At 33.2% G+C, this 26,195-nt stretch overlaps 1 protein-coding gene across 10 annotated transcripts in view; it reads right to left on the bottom strand.

The window, feature by feature from the left end:
- The window catches only part of PCNX1 (pecanex 1), a 161,509-nt gene that overhangs the window by 66,737 nt on the left and 68,577 nt on the right, over positions 1-26,195 (bottom strand). For 3 of the 10 annotated variants that reach the window (XM_072761860.1, XM_026008502.2, XM_072761861.1), the window contains 5 exons: positions 24,301-24,433; positions 18,857-19,041; positions 6,824-6,914; positions 5,315-5,372; positions 3,291-3,508 (listed from right to left, as the gene is read on the bottom strand). In XM_072761860.1, the coding sequence (XP_072617961.1) occupies positions 3,291-3,508; positions 5,315-5,372; positions 6,824-6,914; positions 18,857-19,041; positions 24,301-24,433 (685 nt within the window). The remainder of the gene's footprint in view (positions 1-3,290; positions 3,509-5,314; positions 5,373-6,823; positions 6,915-18,856; positions 19,042-24,300; positions 24,434-26,195) is intronic. The other 7 variants (XM_072761856.1, XM_026008504.2, XM_072761859.1 and 4 more) reach the window with 5 other exon arrangements.

The raw sequence follows: 26,195 nt of genomic DNA, 5'->3' as shown, positions 1-26,195 counted from the left end.
TGTTCAAGTCTACAATGTCCTTGCTGATCTTCTACATATTTTTTCTAATCAATTATTCAGAGAGGGGTACTGAATTCCACTGTAATTGTGAATTTTTCTATTTTCCTATTTCTGTTAGTTTTTATTTTGAAGCTCTGCTTTAAGTGTAAAAACATTCAGGATAGTTGACTCCTATGAGTTAACTGACCCCTTATCATTACAAAAAATGACTTTCTTTATTCTTGGTAATATTCTTGGCTCTAAAATCTACTGTTGGGCAGCTCCAGTGGCTCAGCGGTTTAGCGCCACTTTCAGCCCAGGGTGTGGTCCTGGAAACCCAGGATCAAGTCCCACATCAGGCTCCCTGCATGGAATGGAGCCTGCTTCTCCCTCTGCTTCTGTCTGTACCTCTCTCTCTCTCTCTGTGTGTGTCTCTCATGAATAAATAAATAAAATATATAAATCAATCAATCAATCTACTGTGTCTGACATTAATACAGCCACTCCAGCATTACTTTGATTAGTATCAGCATGGTATGCCTTTCCCAATCCTTTTACTTTTAACCTATTTCTGCCTTTATATTTGAAGAGCATTTCTTATAGACAACAAAGTCGGGTCTTGCTTTTTGTCCAATTCAATTTTTGACTTTTTCTATCTTGTCATTCATTTTCTATCTGTTGATCTGTTCTTGATCTCTTTTCCCTTGTTTTCTGCCTTCTTTTAGATTAACAGAGTCATTTTTATGAATCCATTTTATCTCCTTTTTTAACATCCTAGTTATAACTCTTTCTTTCGTTTTAGTGGTTGGTTTAGGATTATAGTATACATTTTATGACAGTTTACTTCAAGTGATGTTATACCAATTCATACTTAATATAAGAATTTATAGTACTGGAAGCCCCTTGCCAACCTTATGCTACTATCATGAACTTTAATTTGTTATAAATCACCTGATACATTGTTATTCTTTTTTTATCTCTTAAAGAGATTTAATTAGCAAGAAAAAAGCCTTATATATTTGTCCATGTAGTTAACTTACCATTTCCAGTGATCTTTGTTCCTTTGGGTAGGTCCATATTTCCACTGTATTATTCTTTTTGCCTGAAAGACATCCCTTTAAAATATTTTGTAGTGAGGATCTGCCTGAGAAAAATTCTCTCAGTTTTTTGTAGTCTGAAAATGTCTTTTTCCATCTTGGTTTTTAAAAGATATTTTTTTCTGGGTATAGAATTCTAAGTTGACAGGTTTTTTACCTCTCCCTTTCAATACTTGCAACATGCTGATCCACTCTCTTCTTACTTGCATTATTTCCAGCAATAAATCTAATGTCTTACTTATCCTTGTTCCTCTGTACAAACTAAGTCTTTTTTTCCTCTTGCAGTTTTTAAGATTTTTACCACCGATTTTGAGCAATTATGTGCCTTGGTGTAGTTATTCTTCATGCTTCTTGTACTTGGGGTTCATGGACATTCTTGACTGTGTAGATTTAGAATTTTCATCAAATTTGAAAAGTTTTCCAATATTTCTTCAAAATTTTTTTCTCTCTTCCTGTCTCTTGAAGTTGTCCCACAGCTTACTTTCACTTGTTTATATGTTGTTTTCACCGGGGGATAGGACTGGGAGAGGATTCTTTTTTCTGTTTCATTTTACATAGTTTCTATTGCTGTGGTTTCAAGTTCACTAATGTTTTCTTCTGTGATGTCTAATTTACCATTAATTCCATCTGTTGTGTGTTTCATCTCAGACATTGCAGTTTTTATCTCTATAAAAGAACTATCTCAGTAAGTGTGACTTGGGTGTTTTAGAATATCTTTCATGTCGGAGTACCTGGATGGCTCAGTTAGTTAAGCATCCAACTGTTGATTTTGGCTCAGGTCATGATCTCAGGGTCCTAGACTGAGGCCTCGTGTCAGGCTCCCTACTCAGATGGCGGTCTGCTTCCCCTCTCTCTTTCTACCCCTCCTCTTACTTGCACACTCTCTGTCTCTCTAATTAATTAAACCATCTTTCATGTTCCTACTTAACTTTCTTTTAACATATGGAGTACAATTGTACTTGTTTTAATGTCTTTGATAGCTAATTCTAACATCTGTGACAATTACAGATTAGTTTCAATTGATTCATTATTTTCCTCATAAATCATGTTTAACTGCTTCTTGGCGTTTTTGGCTAGATGTCATCATGAATCCTTTCACTGGATGCCAAGTAACAATTTTGAGATTTCTATAAATCTTCTTGAACTTTGTTAGGCTACTTGGAAACAGTTTGATCATTTTAGGTCTTGCTTTTATAATTTGTTTGGTGGGTCTGGAGCAGTATGCATGTTAAGGCTAATTACTCCCCACTTTTAAGGCAAGACTTTCTTGAGTACTCTATACAATGAACCATAAAACATGAATTATGAACTTCTTCAATCAGACAGGTGGGAACAGGCACTATTCCTGTACCTGTGTGTCAGGACATCTATTTGTCCATTTCTGTCCATCTATTTCTGACCTCAAGTAGTTTCTTTACATACATTTATAGATCAGTACACCCTGCTGAGCAGTTGTGGAGACCCAATGCAGAACTCTGAGGTTCTCTCTGTGAATAGCAGTCCTCTCTCCGATATTCTGTCCTATCTGCTCTGGGTCTCCCTGGACTCATAGCTCCATCTCCTCAACTCAGAAAGTCTGCTGGGCTCCACTTCAATACCTTCTCCCTGTGTTGGAGCCAACAAGGAAAACTGGGAACTCTCTTACGGTAGTAAGCTGGGGCACTTGTAGGACTCCTATAATGTATTTCCCATCCCTCAGGAATTAATGCCTTTGTTGTCTTATATCCAATGTCCTAAAATGTTTCATGCATTTTGTCTCTTTTTTTCATTGTTTCAGATAGGAGAGTAAATACAATCTTTACTCCTCTCAGTAGGAAGCACCAAGTTTTAATGGACTAATATTCTTAACTATTAAGACTAGTACTACAAAATAGGGAAACAGAAGTTTCCTCTAATACCTTTTATATTTAGAGTTATATTACCTATAACCTTATGATTATTAACACTTCATATTCTTTGGCTTTTAAGTACAGTTCCATGATTCTTATCAATGATTTAAAAAAAAAGGATTTTTTTGTATAAACATATTAAAATTGCCACCAAAAAGTTTTAAATGTTTGGGAGCCTTAAATACTTAAATTTTATCTCAAAAGGACCAAAACAGAAAACATTTTCTAACATGTTAACCAAGTAACAACCTCAATGGTTAATTAGAGACATTTTAAGTTAAAAACAAAATCTACGCGTATCTTTAATATCACACTATATTCTCACCTATCAAACAGGGCCAAAAGTGTGAGTCTGTCAAAGTTAATGCCGATCCATAGCTGGGGTAAGATCCAAAAGCGATAATAGTGTTTAACCTTTTGAGCAGCTTCTTCTGTTGGACCATATGTAGCTGCCAAGTCAGGGCTTAGATCAATGTCTTGTTGCTCCAATAAATCCGTATCGATGGTCAATAGTCTATTCAATCGAATCTGCGGAAGAGAGAGCTAAAAGAAAGTCAGCACTGAAAGGCTGAAAATATCTTTAATCAAGTCATGATTCAGGGGCTATTCAATCAGTTCGCAGATTATCTGAGCTCCCTTAATTCTCTACACTCCTTATAGACATTTTTTTTAAATTTTATTTTATTTATTTATGATAGGCACACAGTGAGAGAGAGAGGCAGAGACACAGGCAGAGGGAGAAGCAGGCTCCATGCACCGGGAGCCCGATGTGGGATTCGATCCCGAGTCTCCAGGATCGCGCCCTGGGCCAAAGGCAGGCGCCAAACCGCTGCGCCACCCAGGGATCCCTCCTTATAGACATTTTATGATCATAAACTACAAAAGGTGATAAGAGGAAGTAAACAAAGCAAATTAATAGTTTTGGAAGAGTTGTATTGGAAAATGTATTTGAAATCTTAACACTGTATGATTGTGAATCCATTAAAATCATTTACTGTGAATCATTAGTGGCTTCTCTTCTCCTGTTACATTTATGGCTTTTCTCATTAAGTTTGAACCTCATTATCATGCTAAGTCTAAGCTCCTGAATTGGATCTAGTGCCTTCAACTCCCATTTCTTCCTATAGTCTCTTATCACAGTTGTTTTCAAGACCCTCTTACATCGCTTTTCTTCTTTTGTTTTGGCAGGCTACTCCTCAGAGGCTACACAGGAAGTTACCACATTACATTTCTTTTAGCTTTAATTCATCCACTCAACAGTTCACCAGTTTCCCCTTCTGCTGAAAGAGTCTAAAGTTTCCCTTATCTAGCACAGCCCTAGCCAGGATTTCACTATCCCATACCATTCAACAGTAGAAAACAAAAAAATAATCATTTTCCTATTTTTTGCTTTCCTATGAAGTTTCCAGGAATACACTCCAGTAAAAAAGCAGAGACAATCTTTACTTTTCAAACACATACGTGGGTATAGTAAAGAAAATCTGCTTCCTATAGTAATTTTCTCTCTTAGCATTGATAGGTACCTCCCCAAACAGCTTTTTCCTAATCCTCTATGCCAGGGTCTCTCAATCTTGGCACATACATGTTTTCAGCCAGATAGATAATCCTTTGTTTGGGGTTGTACTGTCCACTGTAGGTCATTTTATAGTATCTCTGGCTTCTGTTGATGCACTAGATAACGGAACATTCCCCTAACTGTGACAGGTAGAAGTGTTTTCAAACATTGCCAAATGTTGAAAACCATTATTCTGTACCAACTCATGTCTATGGTCTTAAAACCCAGCTCACAACCAATCATCTGCAGGAAGCTACTAACAATCAACCCCTTTGGCACTACATTTATTTATATGTATCTCTTATGTGTTCCATATAAGAATTTCATTTATTTTGTCTGTTCTAAATACAATATTTACATCTTGAGGACAAAAGCACTGTCATCTTTTTAAAATATTCCCACTGTGTCTCACATGGTATATATTTTACACAGTGATATCATCATTAAGCTTCCCATATACACTGCTACATGAGTTACAGCTAACAAATAATATTCAAAGTCATAATTTTCAAAGTTAAGTTTTAAAATGGCACAATCAGATTATGACACTAGTGAACAAAGGGCTTATACATATTCTCAAAAGTGTAATTACTGATTCATACACAGCTAATGAAACTTCCTGGTGTTTGATGTTTGTTTCCTAACAAGAACTTACAAGAAGAGATCCACTATGGAAAAGCAAAGGTGATTCTGCCATAGTTTTCAACAAAATTTATTATTTTATAATTTCAACTTTTCTGATTTGTGTAGCTAATCAAACACACATCATTTTATAAAAATAAAGGAAAACCTACCACATCATGTGGATAAAATCGAACTGAGGTAGAACTGGATACATGAGAATCCGTGTCACTAAAATAAAATAAAAAAACTTTAGGGAATAAATAGCTTGTCGAGAAACAGAAAGAAAAATAAATCTTTTAACAATTAGATGATATTTATACTGTCTTCACTTTTCCATGTACTTCAAAATGCAAAATAGCATTTTCCTACAGATGTAATGAAGAGCATAACCTTGGGGCCATAGTACCTACATTCAAATCTCTTCATTAGCTAAAAAAGATCTTGGACAAGTTTTCCAACCTTTATATATCTGTGTCCACATGAGTAACATAGGATAATAGTATGCCTTGCCACAAAGTTCTTGAGAGAAGTGCTTAAGAAAGCAATTAACATATTGCCTGGAGCCACAACAAATTTAAGCTGTAATACAACAGCTTAGAATGTGAACATTCCATTTCCACAGTCAAGTTTAGATTCTGAACCCGAGACCTGACCACATTTACGGTGTAAGGAACTCTTCTTACCTTAAATTATATTACACATAACTGTTTCCATTGCTCCATCTTTCTATTGTTTCCACTGTTAAGAAATCACCTAACACTCCAATTTGGTCATTCTCAACTGGGTCAGTTCTGAAACTGGACTAAAAAGCTTAGCCAGCATGTTTTATCTTTCCAGCAAGCTAAGTGACTGCAAGATCTTAATGCTTTAAATGGCCCCTAAAAACTTTTAAAAACTAAGTGAACTGCCCACAGGTGTATAACACATAAATAGATATGTCTCATTACTAAATAGAAGGCCCAAAATAGGAATTAAATAATCTCTGTAAAAGAAGTGAGCTAATCACTTAATAAAGGATTTCAAGGCAACAACTTGATTAGGTGAATAAGATTAAAATTCTAAGTTGTAACTGATTGCACGATCCAGATTTCTATTTCTTACGTGCTTTTCTCCTATCTTATAGTGCCATTTCCTCATAAGGGAAGGAGAGAAAGAAACTAAATGTAACATATGACCCATATTTTAAGAAATTCTTCTTATAGCTAGTAAACAGATTTTAAAACAAAATAAGAATGATTATGTAAAAAGATACTTGACCAAAACCTTACATAGAAATAAAACTTTTAAATTACACAAAGAGAACTGATGAGTTTGAACTTAGTTGTATAATTATTTTTCTAATAAGCTTTTCTAAAATAAGTTTTATTGCTCATGCAGTGTGTGTGTGTAGCACGAAATTTACAGTTAAATTTGAAATTGTGGGAAACCACCACCCCACTATAAAATCTACAGGGAATTTTAAGTTAATTATTTAAAATACAGAACAGCTTTTGTTTTAAGAATAATGTTTTCCTTTTTCCAGAGCAGTAAGTCCTACCCTAAATCTTTGGAGACAAATGCACAGAGACAAATTATTTAAGCCAACATGAACAAATGTTTTCAAAATAACTTTTCCATTTCAAGGCCTAAAAGCCTTAAACATGGCAAATATATGTCTCCTAATATGACTTCACACATACCAGATATTGGATGCTCTTCTTGCAGCTGGTTCAAAATTCACAAGTGACATATCACAGCCACCAGTCTCATAAAGCGTAGAAGAGAACTTACCTAGCAAATAAATGATTTTTTTAAAAAGCCATTAGAATACTCAGAATTCTTCCATCTGGAAACATTACATTTCAAACTTATTACAATTTAAGAAAATGTACTATAAACTTTCTCCAAAATATTTTTAAGACAATGATCTGCCTGTAATTCAGCATGATGTGAACTGAAAAGGAATGCTGAACAGCAGGACAAAATGTCAACATACATAATCAGGTTTTAACAGTAAGGGATTTAAGTCAGCTTTGCAATCCAGTCTCCTCTTTTCCCCTCCCAGGACATTCTCAGTTGAAGTAATCACATGAATTAATTTAATGTTTAAAGGCACCTGACCACTTTGCAACTGGTGCGTGGCCATTTGAAAAGCTATTTAAGTTTTAAGACTTAAAAGACTGCAAGACAACAAATTTCTGAGATTTCCTTCAGAGTTTTGGGGGTTTTTTTGTTGTGTTTCATTTTTTATTTTCGTCTTGTTTAGCTAACACAGTGTAATATTAGTTTCAGGTGCAGAATTTAGTGAGTCATCACTTATATACAACACTTAATGCTCATCAAGTGCCCTCCTTAATAGTCAACATGCTTAGTTTTCTAAGAAAAAAATGAAGTGTCAAAATAGATCTAGGGAAGTTCTATGAATGAAGTATAATAAATTTGGTGATAATTAAATCACAGTATTTAATGAACATTACTAGTTGCATGAGCCTATAAGAACTTTATGAAAAAAATTTAGGGATATCATTTGCTGTAGCCAAATATCCCTACAAAACTGAAAAAAAGTTTAGAAATTACATTGGTTGCAAAGGAATATAGACTTTAAAAACTCATAAAATGAACTCTAAGATAAAATGATTTCTGATAGGGAAATTTTAAAAATCTGGAGATTGTAATGAGTTCTTCACTTTAACAACCCATGGGAGATCATCAGTGGTAAGGAGCATAAATAAATGAATATAAGTTTCCAGTAGGGCAATGAGATGAGGTACATAACTGCAACCATCCAGGACTAGTTCAGGCTGCTTTTGATTATTTTTTTATTGATGTTATAAACATGGTGAATCTTAAAGGCAATTTCAACAGGATGTCAGGGCTAAAAGATCTCCCTTAGATGACTACAATGCAAACACAGTATACAATAAAGACTATTTAAATGCTTTAAATAAAGAATTATTTAAATGAAATCCTTGAAAAATAACAATAATAGGCCCCATAATATACTAATCCTGTAACTAAGGGATAGCAATACATTTCAATAATAATTTCATTCTTTAAAAAGATTAGAATCTATAAAGTACTAAATAAGATTGAGTACTTTCTATGGGTCAAATATGCAAACATTTTATTATGATGTTTTCTGTAGTAGCATTTTTTTATAAATCAGAATAATATACTCCTGTGACAAATTGAGGAAAAAAGCATTCTGTGAAATGTTTTCTTCATTTGCTGTTTTTCAGAGGATTATTCAGCAAGTGGATTATCTAAAACTCTGCTTTTTACCACCCCCATGTGCCGCCCTCATCTTTTTAGTCATGAATCATTCGCTCTTAGCACCTCTAAACACACCAGATTCATGGACTAAAATGAAATAATAATAGCTGTCTGTTTGGCTTCTTCTTAAGTGTATTACTGAGAAACTTTTGAAGTGATAAGGTGATTGCTGAAATTTTTAGTGAAGAAAAATATTAAAAATACTGGCTTGACCAAGATTTCAAAATTATTTTTAAATTGTGATTTTTTTTATGCTGTACTCTTTCCTCAGTTACAATGGAAAATGAAAAATCAGCTGTACTACTATAATTAGGTCATATTAATAGAAAACAGAAACATCTGATCAAAATCACAGATTGCATAAATGCAGAATTATAAACCCATGTAAATGGCTAAATCACAGAGTAACAAAGAGCTGGGAGGGCCTGGCTACTATGTGTGAAATCCAGTAAGAACTGAATGGATAAATATAAGTGTTTATATCACCTAATTTGTGTGTATTTTTAGAAATAATACTATATTCAATAGAATTTAAATTATTGAAATATATTAAGTAATTAAACATTGTATCAGATTTTTAATAATAGAAGTCCTGTTTGGGGAATAATGAATATAATAAATATTTATATGCAACTGAAATGGACTAGAGATATTATTCTTTGTAATTTTCAAATGAAACACTAAAAGAACATTAAGTCATTATACAACTGTATTATCTTTTATGTATACATATCTCATAGGAAACATAGTTGCATTTTAAATAAATAGAAACATAATAAAGTATGCCCTCCAAAAAAGCTTTTTAGACAAAGAAAGCTAGAGAAACTGAGTAGTTTTATTATTATGTAAATCTAGAACCCTGAATGCTTTACAAACCAATGACTAAAAAGTTGTAAATTTCAGAAATTTAAACAAAGCATAAAGTATATCTATGAGGGCAGCGTAGGTGGTTCAGCAGTTTAGCACCACCTTCAGCCCAGGGCCTGATCCTGGAGACCTGGGATCGAGTCCAATGTTGGGCTCCCTGCTGAAGCCTGCTTCTCCCTCTGCCTATGTCTCTGCCTCTCTCTCTGTGTGTCTCTCATGAATAAATAAATAAAATCTTTTTTAAAATAATAAAATTAAATATATATATATATATATTTGAAAAAGGCGGCTATAATTTTAACAAATGTGCAATGTGTTTTTTTGTTTTTTTTTTTTTCTTAAGAAGCTTCTGTCTACTTACAAACTTTAAGAACATGTTCAGGTCAGAATAAGCTAATAAAGGCTTCATGCTATAATATTCCTAATGTAAGTCCACCAAAAGAACAGATTCTTTGTCTCCCCTTATATCTTTGGGCTTGGCAACCAGTACTACTTCAAAAGCAGCAAATTTTATTCAGAGGATCAACAACTCAGGAAAAAATTACACTAAAAAGAGCCTAAGGTTTCACTGAAAAACTTAGTAATGTTTTAAGGTATAATTATCTACTAAAAGCATCTTAAAAAATGACCAAAACATAAAGAAGCATATATTATTATTGGTTTAAAAAGATTAAGAAAGGATTAAGAATATCCTAAATTTGTACAAATATCCTTAGCATACGTAACAATTTTATATATATTTCATTTAGGATTAAAACCATAAGGTAGTTATCCTTGAGGTGCAAAGTAAAATGTGGCTTTAATTAATAATCCTATTTTTATTTTACTCCCTATTAAGAAAAAGACTAAGTATTGATTTTTTTCAAAAAATCAATGAGCCATTGTTAACCCCTGTCCTGGACCAAAAGCCTTAGGCTTCTAAAACCTCTTTAACTACTGTACTACAAATAATATAAATTGAGGAGAATATCAATGAAATGTGTCTTTCTCACATGAATTAGGATTAAAAACTAAGTTATCTCATCATAGTCAACTCCCAGGTCATAATTAATTATATCTGACAGAACAGCTCTGTCATGATTTTAAAAGAAAACAATTACTTTCTGACAAAATAAACAAGACTGGAGGCTGGAATTTCAGGCTTAATGGTATTGGCCACAAGACAGCACCTCTACAGATAAAGAAAAAAAAGTTAAGGTATCTGGTATTTCTTGGTTTTGAATGTTCAATAGATTGCTAATGCCTAAAAAAATTACATTTCATTGCACAAAACCATTTTTTTAGGTAGGAGAATTTCAAACAACCATTAAGTCAATAAATAAGTGATGAACAACAGGAAGATGAGCAAAATTAGATACTGATTTAAAGAAAAGGACACTCGAAACACTTCCCTGAAATCACGAATGGTGCAGCAGACAAACTCAAACACTGGCATGACACTGATAAAAAAGCATGAGAAATCAAGGGGATTCTCTAACTCATCCTTTCAATAAAATTCCTTACTACCTGGCACAAACTGTATGAAGATTGCTCACTCAGCTAGGAAACCCCTATTGCACTCTTGATGTTACTTCTTTCATTTATGTCCCTTGGAAAGAGGTAATGACTAGGACAGATCATCTGCAGGATTTTTCTAATCCTCTCAGTACCAACAACAAAGGAGGCTTCTTACATTTCTTGATTTCTTTCTTTGGACCTTCTTTCTCACCTCTGTTAATTCTGCATCCTCTAAGCCTAATCCTGGTATGCTATTAAACTATCTCTCTTTTTTCTAATAGTAACTCTTAGAAGTTGCTATAAGAGCAAAGCCAGACACAAGGGAGGCAGCTTTATATAGTGCTTTTTAGAAAGCTGTTAGAGGACCACACACATCTACATGACTAACTTAAGTATTCAACAAAAAGTGCTTATTTCTGATGTGAGGCATATTGTGTTCACAATGCTCTTTCAATGAATATATTACTATATTTTTAAGAGACAAGACCTTTAAGACTAGTTCCAGTTTCCTGGATAGCACCATCCTTATCTTCATGAATGGTACCTAGGAGTCTCCCAGGAAACATGAGTTTTCACTTTGACAGAAATAGCTCATTTTATTTCTGCTTATAGGTTAATGGACTCGTTCCTCCATAGACCAGGGGTTAGCAAACTTAATCTATAGAAGTCCAGAAAAGAAATACTTTAGGCTTTGTGGGCCAGACGGTCAGATGCAATAATATGACTGCCACTGTAACATGAAAGCAGCCACAGAACACACATATGTTTATTTTACTTCATTTATAAAAATAAGCATCAAGCTGAATGGATCTACCCCATGGGCCATTGCTAACCCCTGTCCTGGACAAAAAGCTGTAGGCTTCTAAAAACTCTTTAACTACTGTACTACAATGGTAATCAAATCACTATGCTACTTGTAATTAAAAGTTTAAATACTGAGAATCAGTCTTTCTTCCTCGGATGTTCAACACTATGCTAGGTTCTTCAAACAGAAGAATAAGGAAAAGAGCAGGTATGAGAAGAAAGAGGCTAATGGTTTAGAAGAGAGTTTTTGAGGTCTCTATCGCTTGGCAACAGTAAAGTAGATTTATATACTGATATGTTTTACTGACATGGCCATTGTCTTCTAATTCTGACTTAACACCACAAGTCTCAGTTCTTTAAGTCTCCATTCTCACTGCCTAATCCCCAGATCAGGTGAACCTTCCAAAAGTGAATGGATAAATTCATATTCTGCTATGATTTCATCATCTGCTCACATCTTTTTTCAAAGAAATATCCTTCTTATCTTGGTAAAATCTACAACACAACAAAAATACTGATGACATTACAAATAATCAGGTAAACAAAAAGGCAAGCTACAGAATGGAAGAAAATATTTGTAATTTGTATCTGACAAATTAGTTACATCTAAATTATCAAAAAACCTGACACTTCAATAATAAAACAACCCAATTTTAAAAGTGAACAAAATATTTGGACACATTTCACAAAGAAGATATATGTATAACCAGTTAACACATCAAAAGATGCCCATCTTCCTTAGTCCTAAGAGAAATGTAAATTTAAACTACAATTACGATAAAAAAATCACTGGGTCCAAAACTTTAAAGGCCAACAATAACAAACGGGGTCAAGAATGGGAACAAGCACAATTCATATACACTGCTGGTGAGAATGTAAAACCACTTCTGAAGACAGTTAAGTTTTATTAACAATGGCCCAAATCTGGAAACAACACAAACGCCTATCAGATGAATGGATATACAATACACATATGCTTATACAATGGAATAATACTCAGCCCAAAAAAGAATAAACTCATAAACTAACTCATGCAACATGATGAACTCAAAAGTATCACATCAGGTGCAAAAGGCCATGTTACAACTGCATTTATATGAACTCCTAAAACAGGGAAAACAATAATGACAAAGAATGCAGCAGCTGCCTGTGGCAGGGGTGGAGGAGGGATGGATTACAATGGAGGCAACAAAGAATCTTTTGAAGATGATAGAAATGTATGTCCATTGTAGTATTTCACAGATGTGCACATCTGTTACAACTCATCAATTGTAGATGTTAAATGGATGCAATTTATCACACCTAAATTATGTATCAATAAAATTGATTTAAAAACAAAGAAAAAAAGACTGGTCAGGTAGAAGTCTAAGTAGATGGAAGAGTATGAGACAATACATGGAATTCCTACAAAATATAAATCAATATTTTGGAGAGTGATATTTGTTCTTTTGTTTATGCATTTCATTTCTAAAAATACTATGTGTCATCAGATTCAAAGTAGTATATAAAATGAAAAAAAGTTCCCCACTCTTTAGAGATAGCCACTGTGTTCTCATGAATAATTTTTGTGTATGTTTTTTCTAAGACAAGTGGACCCCTCTCCTCATATAGACTTTCTAAAATTTACTTCTTTTGTTTATTAACTACCTTAACTTTTCCTATCAATAATAAAGATGCATCAAGTTCTAAGTATTATACTATGTTTATGTAATATTTCTTTTAGGAGTTCTCTAATAATAGACATTTAGATTGCTTAAAGGTTTTCAAAATTACAAGCAATACTACAATGAATATCCATGTACATATATCTTTGCCAGTTTGTAAAATATGTAGATTAACAGCTGTCAGCATTTTTAGTCTATAGTTCTAAACTGCCCTCCAAAAACATTTAATCTTCAGGCCTTTTCCAATAATAGACATACTACACATTCAAAGAAAAAAAATATCTCAACCTTGTTTTTAATTTGCAATTTAAAAAATTGAGTAAAGTGGAACTATTTCCCTATGATTGCAAACCATTTTATTTTTTAAACTCTCAACTTTTCTAGTTATTAATCTTTATCTTACTGATTTGAAGTGCTTATTGTGGCAAAGACTGATGACTGACCTCTAGTATTCATCCTTTCCTCTTCCTTTTCATATGACCTTCTCCTCACTGAATCTCAGCTGGGCTTATGTCCACCTAGTTAGGGACATTTGCTAGCTAGCTTGTCCTGCAGCTAGAAGTTGCCGTATGACTATGTATAGGCCCACAGGAGGTGGGAGAAAGTGACAGGCACATGTCTCAAGTCACAATGTGAAAGATACAGGCTAACTGTTCTTACATTTTTTAGCAATACCTCCCTTCCTGTTTTTCAGATAAAGTCAATAACTAGAACAGTTACCATGGACTAGTAGGGAAGCCACATGTGGAAGATAACAGAACCAATCCATCTGCTAGGGATAGCTCCCATTAAACTGTCTGAGAGACATGCAAACTTCTCTTTTATTTCAGTAAGTGACTGGTGAGGGGCTAGGGGGATGGTGTCCTCCACTGAAGAATCCAACCTAGATTTCAGTTAATGCATATATTAATCAGGTTTAACTTAGAATCTTAAAAATGTTAATATTCAAAAGTAGATAATCTAATCTAGTACTTTAGTGAGTTCTTCACAACATGGACAAGCAAAAAACAAACTGGATATCTCAACCAGACTCAGTTATCTTCTCCAGTTATCTTCTACAAAATGCCTAAAGCATATATTATGATTAAATAATGTTAATAATGATAGCAATGATTATTTATGTAATTGACTTATTATTGCCAGGCACTGTTCTAATTGCTTTGCACATTTTAATAGATATAATCCTCACCATAAACCTCTACTGACCCTTTGATAAATGAGGAAACTGATACACAGGGAGAGAAAATAACTTGAAAAAGGTCACACAGCTAGTAAGCAGCAGAGTGTAGATTGGAATCCATGAAGTCTGACTCTGGAGTCTATTATGCTACACTGCCTTTCATGGAGATTTAAGAGAGAAAATATTTTGCTGTCACAAACAAATTAAAGAACAATTAATAACATGGGTATATTACACACATGCTAAGTGAAAAAAGCAAAATACAAAACTCATATAGTAGCACAAAAGTCACACATCATGATCCCAAGTACATTTCAGAAAAGTATATAATTGTATGCATTAAAAAAGACAGGAAGGAAAAAATTAAAAATTTCAAAGCGAGTATCTCTAAGTGATGAAATTACAGATGACTTCACTTTCATTATATTTTCTATTTCTAAACTTATATTCCTAAGAATGGGGAAAGCACATTCTAACTTTATCAAAAGGAAGAATATATCCCCAAACTTATTAACACTTCTTCCTTTTAGCTATAATAAAGGATTTTTACTGCTTCAATAAAAATAAACATTTACCTTCATTTATATATACTTTGTGTTGCACTCTTCCCCCCAAAAAATAAAATAGAATTCAGTATTCTTTTTTGTACTTAAAAATAACAATGAAGAACAATAAAGAACAAGGTCAAGGTTGCTACAAAAAGACTCTTTGTTTAGATAAATGAAAATGATCTGCCATAACACAGGGCATTGAAGTATAGAATCAGATCCCTTATACCCTCATAACTGTATTTATAGTAACAAGGAAAAGTGCCTATAATGTAGCACAAAATGCTAAGACTAGTACATAAATATATATAACCTTTTTTAAACACCAAGACTAACTCTAATAAAAACCACTGAAAGTATCATCTAAGCCTCTGTTTTTTAAAGTAAAAAATTTAAAAGCCTCCAAATCATTTTTCTGCTTAATAATGCATAGCTGTTATAAACCGCTTAATAAAAAGGGCAATAGGGTATAGCCAGATTTAAGACTTTCTCTAGAGCTGACCACATTTTCAAGTTAATAAATTCTGTAGTAAAGCAGATTATCTCAAAGAATACCTTCTTTGTCAATCCTTACATAGCAATGAAACAAAAGAAAACCTTAGAAAAATCAACTCACACATTACTTTTTAAACCTCTGATGCATTAACGAAATTAAGAAAGTCTTAAATTCATCAAAAGACTATCACCTATATTTACATATTTTATATTTTAAACATAGATACAAATTTGTCCTTATTTCTTGTCTATACCAGTTTATTTTTTACATGAGCATTTTATGTAATTTTATATATACTTTTTCAAAGCATATCCTCACCACTGACCACAGCTAATTTCATACACAAGAAAAAGAAAAAACCACATAAATTTTCCTGCTTTACCAGATCTTATCTAGAACATTTCCTCTGAGATGAGCTACATATTAAAGAATTTAATTATCAACAATACAGGCATCATTATATCAATTTATTAGTCTTAATTTATAAGAGGATGCTGAGATTAACATAAAAACTGTGAAGGGATTGTCAAGTTTCATAGGAAAAGCTTATAAGATATAGAACTTTAAGGCTACCTGAATTCAGTCTCCCAAGTGACTTATCTGGGCACTAAGCACAACTTATTTTATTAAGTGTAACTGCAACCTAATTCAGAATATAGGAGGAAATCAACTGCAAAAAAATGAGTCCACTAAAAGACTACTGAGAAGGAAATTAACCTTTAAGATGTGGTTTTAAAAAAAAAGTAACAGGTTACACTGAAGACTTGAGAAATTCTTAGATAGTAATTGCCTTTTTCAAGTGTTAACTTCAAAACTTATCTGTCACTTACATCACTTGAACCTTTTTTATTTTGCACAGAAGTCTATAAATAAGAAAGAAAACCACCCAAATTTTTCCAACTAGGTTCTAAATTATATACTTATAATTCAGTTTTTAACATTAATTATGATTATCAATTAAGCCTGCTGAGTTAAGTATGCTGAAAATACAGTCTCATCTGCTGAAAAAGCTACTAATAAAATCCATAAAATACTATCTTCAGTGAATTTTTCCACCATGTCTAATGTTACCTGGTAGCCTTGAAGCACTAGTTAAAATTCAAAAGAGAAATAAGAATTCTCAGAGCTTCATATAGGAAATGAATGTGGTTATCTACTATGGCACCACAAAGTAAAGATGTAGAAAATAGTTAAGGAAAACTACCTAGGCTTAGAATTAAACAGTGCCTGACTGCAAGTTTCCTTTAATCCACAAAGCTATGCCTCTGCTTAAACAGCCAATTATTACCTATACATGTGTACAGATGCAAACACTTAAATGCACTCAAACATATATATGTAAAAGTGTATATATATATATGTTTGAATGTTTTATATAAACATATTTTGTGTATATATACATTTTCACGTGTAAATATCATACACTTAAAAATTTTCAACTGAAGCAGCTAAATTTGGAAACAATTATTTCTGAATACTTCATTTTTTTAGGGAATATTAAGACTAACTTTAACATCTGAGTATATAGTATCCAAATTCATTTATCTAAAATTATCTTACTACTGTTAATTATAATGTAGAAATTAAACCTTGCAACAAAAATATTCTAGTGGAATGTATTACAAAAATCAGCGTCTCTACCCAATCCTTTAAGTTCAACTTCAGCCCATTTTCAGGATTTTTTTGGCCAATTTCATTTACTATGGAACAGGTATACGCTGTCCGACCGATTGCTTGTTTTGTGCTAATTATCACAATACATTCAATTGGCAGCATCCAGCTACCACAGGCCAACAATAAGAAAAAAATCCAAATTTCAAGACAACATTCTGAATATTCACCCACAGATGCTAAAGTCACCTTCATCTTCAGAACTGTGTAGAGTTCATGAATGCACATATTCTCAATAATCTGCAAGTGGATTAAGGATGGTATTTTACAACGAAGGCTCTCTTATCAAGTTTTTCAAGTAAGCTAGGTTTCATAGAGGAAAATCATCTACTGCATCATTTTATGTTCCATTTGACAGAAGTCAAAAAATCCAAAATGGATCAAAATTAAGCTTTTTTTTTTTTAGCAAATCTACTACCAGAGACCCAAAGGGCAACAGTGATGGCACTATAATTTTATATGCACAAACTGACAAATCCTCTGTTCCTAAAGACTTTGGGTTAATCTGAGAGAAATAGTGAAAGACATTAATTGAATATATTTGCAACCAAAAAAAGTATCACTATTTCAACACAAGTAAAACTAAGGACCCTTATAAACTCCTTTGCTTTTTCAAATTATAAATGCAAAAGCAAAAGCACTCTAAAATCTAAATGTTTTATTGCCTTCTCTTTTAGTGACCATTTTCAAGTTTCCCTAAGATTTGCTAAAGATAATTATTTTCATCAATATGCATATCTAATACTTGTTAATTCTCTGGAACTAATAAGGATTTTTACAAAATAGGAAGAGTCAATAAAGAGCCCATTACACTGCACATCCTTCCAGCCAAAGTGTCAAGTGGATTATCATCTTTATAAATGAAATGCAGTTCTAAACATGGATAAACAAAATCACAGTGAGCAAATGTAATGCTTTCAACTGTGTGTTTTTTAATACCAAAATTTTCTTCATTGTATTGACTTAAATGTTATTAATCTACATTCTGAACACAAGAAAGATGGATTATACAGAGAAACAGAAACCAAAACAGTATAAATACTGTCTTTAAGGGACAAAACAGTTATTTAAGTGGATATGCATTAATGAGATTTTAAACTATACCACCTCCTCTGAGCATTAACTACTTAATAACTTATATTTATAGATATATTAACAGGAAAAAGAAAAAACTTGATATAGTTATTGATAGTAGTAGAGAGCCATGGCACCCTCTGAGTACTGCATTTAGGAGTATAGTAAGTCTGTTTTAGGTGACAGACACTGAAGTGAAATATAGAACACCCAAAAGAAAGGTTCTCTAGAAATACACCATTAGAAAGTATTTTTGCCTTTTGCCTTTCCTGCAGCATGTTCAGCGAATTCAAAGAAATTAAGGTTTAAACAAAATAACTTTTTAAAAAAAATCAACATTTCCTACATGGTACAAGTCCCAAAGAATAACAGAATTGCCCGACACATTATAAGAGAACACTAACGCATAAACATTTGTTAATCCTTTTAACTACCTATCAGTAATAGATATGCTAAAAAAAAATGTAGAATAAATGTTGAGAGAAACAAAAAAGGCGAAAGCAAGTCAAATTTTCCTCACACACAGGACATATCCTATAACAAGTGCTCTTATGCATAGTTCCAAAGAAACCTATCTCACAAAAGAACAACAATCATTGTTACCCATTATCTGCTGCATTCAAGTTTTTTACCACCAAGATTACAGAAGGCCTGCATACCAAGTTCATCGTGCAAACTGCTGCCGCCTACAGCAGATGCATTGTCATGTGAGGCTTCTAAGTGGACACTCCCATTTCTCACCAGCAAGGAGGCACTAGCACTGAGCACTGCAGCCTGGGAAGGGGGGCGGGGCTGGACTCTGACCTGGGCTGTGGACTGCTGGCCTTGCTGACCATCTTGAAGGCTAGGAAAAAACATGGATTGGGGAGACATTACAGGGAAGAAAAGAAAAAAACAACAGCTAGAATGAAGTCAATATAGAAAACTGATTTCGAAACATAACCTGATTTTTTTTTCAACATAACCTAAGAAAGAGCTAACAAACTTTGTAAAATACACAGATTATACTGGGCCCTTAAATCTTCTGGTCCTTAGAAATCTGATTCATAGTGATGAACACAGCAAACATTTAACGTACATGTAAGCTAATCAATCTGTGACTTTTTCCCACAGCAAGCCAACAAAATTCTAGTACGAGGACAAAGAAAGCAGCAAAGAAATACAAGCATGTTAAATATATGTGGGTTGTAGCTGGTCCCTGACAAATAAATCCTCTTTTTCAGTTTAAATATGTACTTTTATTTATAACCTTTATAAGAATTTTAGAATTCCTCTTTCAAATATCCTGGCATCTTGGAGTCACAATAAAACAAAGGTTTTATACACTTGAGAACCAAAGAATCTTTATCATATGCAACCAAAGTGACAATTTTGAATCAAAGGAAAATCACAAACTAATGCGAGAGAAGCAGAGTAACAAACACCGACTCCACCAAGTGAAATACAAATGATGCTGGGATGCTGGAAGAGTGATGAATTTATTAAACATTTTTTCTGTGAAAAGCCTACATATTTTTTAAAGAAGGCCACAGGCTCTATATACATGCTACTACCTTCCTCTGATCCATTTCATTGTTTCAATAACAAGGACCCATCATTTTAGAAAATCTTAAAAGTAATTTGAAAACCAGTAATTTCTCAGGGTGTATTACGGTCTTTTTAAAATCTTAGAGTTTTTTAAAATACTTAGTATTTTGTTTTGTCATTTATTAAAATTATAAAAATCATCTAAAAATCTATGATTAAGAAACTATTATATTAACTCATTTTATATTTTAGATGTTTATTTTAAAATATTATGAATTTTAATGTTCTTCATATAATACTCAATTTAAAGTAATGAAACTCATGACTTATATGTCATTCTCTACATGAGGTTCAAAGTAACTCTGCATTGTTATTAAATTAGACTTTTAGAAAAAAAAGAATGCTGCTTAGGATAGCCTCATTCAATTACTCTATCATTTTCTTGAGTATCAACTTCTAATGTTTTGAATTCAATGCAATGGCTTCTATGATGCCTATAAAACAAACTTATCTGCACAGACTGTGAAAAGAGCTGTAATTTGAAGTAACCATATAATAAAAGACTAAGTAGAAAATATTGCTTATGTTGCTAAAGCCTGTGGTTATGGCAACAGAATATACTCTGGAATTACACTATCTGCTACAGTAACCACACGTGACTACCTAAACTCAAATCTTAGTTCCTTTCCTCCACACAAAGTAGCCTGTGGCTGCCATAGCTAAAACCTACCAGAGTGGGCAGGAGCTAGTAACAAGTGTCCACCACACTGGACAGTGTGAATTATACAGATATCCACCACACAGAAAGTTCTATTAACCATCACTATCTGGAACATTCACATTTCAGACTTCTTTTAGAGCCAAAGAAAAGTATATATTCTAGGTAGGGCAGAGGAATATACAGAATCCATGAAAAAAACGAAATCTACACAATGCTGACTTGTCGATGCTTACTTATTTTCTTAAAGCAAGTAATGATGAAAGTATTTTAACTTCTTTGGAGTAGAATCTTTGTACAATCAACATAAATCAAGAGATGATCTTGGAAACTAATTAAATATGGTTGTATCTTCTATACATACATAATAAGTCTGCTATTCTTCCTCAAAAATCTATCTAAAGTTATCCACAAAACCTTACATAAATGACCAAATTTCACAAGGGAGAAAATTCTAATGAATAAAACCTTTAAGTAGTTCAAGTACTAGGTCCTTTCTGATTCAGAAGACAGAAGAACTTTATACGATATGTACTCAACAAACAAATTTTCCTATACTTTTTTTTTTTCACTTCAAGTCAAAGGTGGTATATAACAGTAAAGATGTATTTTACTGTGAGCACATTTGAGAATACAATAATCCTCAACATATCCAAATATATAAAAAGGTTTTCAAAATAACAGGCAACACATAGAAATCAACTCCAGAATAAAGAAACCAAAGAAACAAGTGAAAATCTGTGTGGCTGTCAAGTTTCTGAACATCAAAAGCTAGGCATAAATGTTACGTCCCTTAAATTCCTGATTTCAAAATCCTTCAACAACAACAAAGTCTATCATTTTTGCAGAAGTTGGTAGGAACACTACTCCGGGCAGGTTGTACTTTATCTAACCAATAACTTACAGGAACTAATATTCTTTACAGTGCCAATTATATATCAAAACTACCAGTTTGAGAAAAGGTACTATTTTACAACATAGTAAAAGGAAAGGTAGAAATTTAGGTCTAACTATTGCCTATTAATAGCATCACTGACATGCAATCTTAGTAATTAACATGTCCAATTTAAATGGTAGAAAAAATATAGCTGGTCTTGGTCTCCGTCCTCTGTACCACTTATTTAGTATTTGGCACATTCTGCCTTATCTATATGTTGGTTGTTTTTGTATGTGTCTCCACAACTAAAAAATAAACTCTAAGAATTTGATCACATTATTCTTATGAATTGCCAGATTCCAAAGAATACTCAAGAGTATCTTGAACACAGTTCACAAATATTTGGTGGATTTATTCCTGAGCATCACAAAATGGTCCCTATAAATTTCTAACCATGGATTCTGTTTTTATTACTATGACCTTATTTGACTCCAGATCTTTCAATCCTATAATATTTTAAAAAATAAACCTAGGAATATAGTAAATCTTTTTTCCCTTCCCCAAAATGCACTACTTTCTTTTCATTCCAGTTCATTAATTATTCTAAAAGATACCATATCTGGGTTGATAAAAATAGATAAATACGGAACTAACTCAATATTAGTATCATAAAATTTTTAATATTGATCTTTGCTTTTATCTCTAGTAACTGAGACGAACCGTCAAGGTCTATAAAACCTACCTACAAAGCTAACTTAATGAAAAAAAACCCCACATTTATAAATAATTATGGAACAGGATAGTCTAACAATTATAAAAAATATTTGCAAATTCCCTTTGTGAAGCAATTTATGATTCATTCACAATCCTTGGAGACATATTTTACCAAGTTGCTTTGACTGTCAATCACTTACACTATTCATTAAAGTTTAAAATAAGTTAGTATATTTTACAGGTATTTACATAAATAATTATTATTACTCCTATTCCATTTCCTTTAGACAAACAAGTTTTCAACTCTTCCATGACCCTGTCACCCTATATTTACTTAAAGTTGAGATTATTACATAAGTCAAACTGAAAATTAACACCAGTATTCTCTACCTGAATATTTTTGCAATTAATAAAAGATTTTCTCAAATTGGTGTTTCTTCTAATTTCTCTACACTAAATTTTATCTTACTTCATCCATGATGAAGTCAGCCTATTTAAGATACATGCAACCTTTATACTGGAAAGATCCTGAAACCTTAATGAAATCTACATGCTGACTACTAGACTTTCTGAAATTTCTAACATTAGCCCTTTACAAATAAGCTTCATACCATATCCTCATTTAAATGGTGATGTATTTAAAACCCTACAAAATTCTACATGACTGGCTAGAGTTCTTTAATATTCCACCAGGCAAAGAAAAAAAAGTAATTTGTCTGCATTTGTTTGGTGAGTAGGATCCAGCAGGCTTATTTGTGGCAAAGAATGAAAGGATTTGTAAAGACTAAAAGGAGGAAGCTAAAAAAACGATTAATATCAACATGGAGTAAGAAAGCAAACATGTTTAAGGCAAGTATTATTCGAGAGGCAAAATGAAGCGGTTAGAAAAAATAAAAAATAAAATGAAATGCTGAGCTCTTTCTGTAGGTTGGGACTCCACCCCCAATCCAGTAGCAGAAGGAAAAATTAGTTCAGGGAGCAAAGGAAAAGAGGAGAAGGCACTGTAGAAAAGGAGGGTTCACAAAAAGCAACAGTGTTCAGAAAAGGTTTTTAGACCAAATGTTTTTTGAACTGCTGCCTTCCCATTTTTATATTTTAAGTGTCAGTTTAACTAATCCACACTACTTTTTACAGAATTATGTATTACTGTAGGATTAATTAGGAACATGACCTACAAAAGATGAAGTTCCTGATTAAAATGTAAAATCCAGAAAAATAAGCAAGTCTTAAGCAAGTCTTAAATCCCAGGGGAATATAAAAGGAAACATTTTGCTACTCTCAAGAACAAGATTTTATCAAGGGAAGAAGTCTGGCTTTTGGAATCTACCATGCATTAACAGCAGTTATGTCATCAAGTGCTCTTCCTTTTGAATGTCAAACTAAAATGTAGGAAAATAATTTGGTAATGGCGATTCTCAACACAGAGATGAATTAAAGTATATGACATCATGCGCTGCTTAAGCAAGCACAAGTAGAACATTTTTGTCCATATTTGTATTCTTAAAATAGAGCACAAATATTTTGTCTCCTAAGACACACTGGAGAATAAAACACTAAAATTTTAATGGAAAACTATTCCCAATATTATAAATAGATGCCTTCTTAATTAGAAATATTGGGAAAAGTAAAAATGTTTTTTCTTCAGTTCTATGCAGAAGTTGAGAAATTCAACACAGATATACACAAATACATACACATATATCCAATTGACCATATTTTACTATAAATGGAATATTTTATTTAGTTCCATGTAATTTACCAGGTCCTAGTATTATGAAATAAAGGACACCAATTTTTAAGCAATGCAAAATACATATTTTAGTGAAATAAAATAGCTAGTTTATCAAGCTCAGGTCAGTTATCTATATTCCTCAACAAGCTCACCACTCAGTCCATATTTGTTCTTATTAACCTGTCAAGATGTTGGGGAAAAGATGCTGCATTAATATTAATTTGGAGTAGGAAAAAAATGAAAAGCTGACTTAAGGCCTCTATTTACATTTATATAACCACCCTAAAGTAATTTTGCTATTTAAAATTTGCTACACCAATCTGATCATTTTGTTGAAAAAGTGCAACATAAGGCATGCATAATGCAACAGACTCATGATGACATGCTGAGAAAGCTCCGAGAACTTAAAAACCATAGGAGAGAAACCGGGGAGAAAAGAAAAGCCTTATTTGAATGCTTTCTTCAGACTGACAGAACAGGTTAGAAGGTCTGTTAACATGCATGCTAAGCTTGGTGGAATTTTAAAATACCATACCTTAGGGGTGATCCGATGAGCAATGTAGGAGGGGTAGGGTTACTCCCTGCATTGTGCCGGCGCCGTACTGCTTGGCGCCTAAATGTGCTGCGTTCACGGCGAAAGGATACTGCCTCCTCGCTGGCCTGTGCTGCTGCATCAAGATAGACTTAGGTCAAATAGGAGCCTAGGTCAGAGATGTAAATAGCAGCTGAGCCTGCCTTTCCCCTGACTTCCCACCCTCAAAGGTAAAGAGGATTTGTCTAATTGAGCCAAATGGTTTTCATACCTATGCTGTTAATCTATCGTATCAAGGAATACACAAAACACACGTCAATTACTTAAGGATCACAGTTTCTTTAAAAATGTTTTTGATGCATCTGGCCTCACCATCTTCTCTTCAAAGTCAATTTCCTATTTTATTATCTCTGCTGCCTTAAATCTTTCTCTAAAAGCCTCAATTAGTCCCATAATACTCTATTCCCCTCTTTAATAAAGTCAACCTCAAAAGTACCGTATTTGTTAGTTCCAACTAATAGGAATGGAGCATTATTTCCTGTCAAGAAGACAGTACAATGGGGATCCCTGGGTGGCTCAGCGGTTTGGCGCCTGCCTTTGGCCTAGGGCGTGATCCTGGAGACCCGGGATCGAATCCCACATCGGGCTCCCGGTGCATGGAGCCTGCTTCTCCCTCTGCCTATGTCTCTGCCTCAATCTCTCTCTCTCTGACTATCATAAATAAAATAAAAATTAAAAAAAAAAAAAAACATGCCTGAGTTTAAAAAAAAAAAAAAAAAGAAGACAGTACAAGCAAGCAATGATAGTACTTCATTTTTGATGCTGAGAAGTAAAGTAATAGTCTATCCCACACTGCCCTATGCCACAACTCTGGCAGCTTTTTAAGTGTTTAATTCAAGACAGCATGGATATATCTTAAGGTAAGGTATTTTGCTTCCATAAGATTTTATTCAACTCTATGCCCCAGCACAGGTCCCCTCGACATCAGGAGCAAGTATCACCAAGATGACAAGCACAGACATTTGATTTAATCCAAAAACTATAAAGTACAAAAGAAAACCAAATACACAACAATGACAAAATCACTATGGCTTAACCGAATTATGTAAAATTTTATAAAACCATTCTAATTGATTTCAATTTCTTACACAAAATGTAAGATTATGCTTATCTGAATTTAAAACAATTGCTTCCTGGTGATCTAAACACTGTGATCTAAATATTTTAGGAATGATTTTTGACTTTAACAAAGGATATTTTCATACTAAGTATGAATAAAGACAAAACAACTTAGTACAGAAACATTCTTTCCAAACACATTTTTTTCTATTCAGTATGAAGAGGATTACAAATCCAAGAATGTTGTTGTATTCAGATTTCAGTTCTGTTGCAAGCTTTCTGGACATCTGAAAAGCATAGTTACTAATTCTCAAATCATTATTCTGCTTAGCAATAGCCATTTCTACCAATGTGAATGTTGATTCTAATAAAGCATGCTTTTTAATGTTTACATTTTGTATCTCTTTCCCTGACTCCACCAGGGAATATTCTTTGTGTAATGAATCTATTATGATTAGGAATGTACGTACGCACTACCTCCAGAAGGCACAGTGTTTCTATGTAGGCACCGTTTCCTTTTATTGCACTAATGACAAGCACACAATTATTTTATTCATTTGGCAAGCTTCTGCCAGTAAGAAGTCACAAATTACAAGACAATTGTTTTTTTTTCCCCCCAGCTCATATGCTACAGTGACCTTCTGAAGTTAGGCAACTAAATAAGAATAGGCGTTGGGGCTTTGGCTCCAAATCAGACTTGACTCCTTGAGCTAATATTTTTTTGTTTTTTTCCCTCCAGTTTAACTACGATATAATGAAAATTACTTAAAATGTGAAAA

This window comes from Vulpes vulpes, chromosome 6, assembly GCF_048418805.1.
Source record: "Vulpes vulpes isolate BD-2025 chromosome 6, VulVul3, whole genome shotgun sequence".
Classification (NCBI taxonomy): Eukaryota; Metazoa; Chordata; class Mammalia; order Carnivora; family Canidae; genus Vulpes; species Vulpes vulpes.
This window is presented reverse-complemented; position numbering and strand designations above follow the sequence as displayed.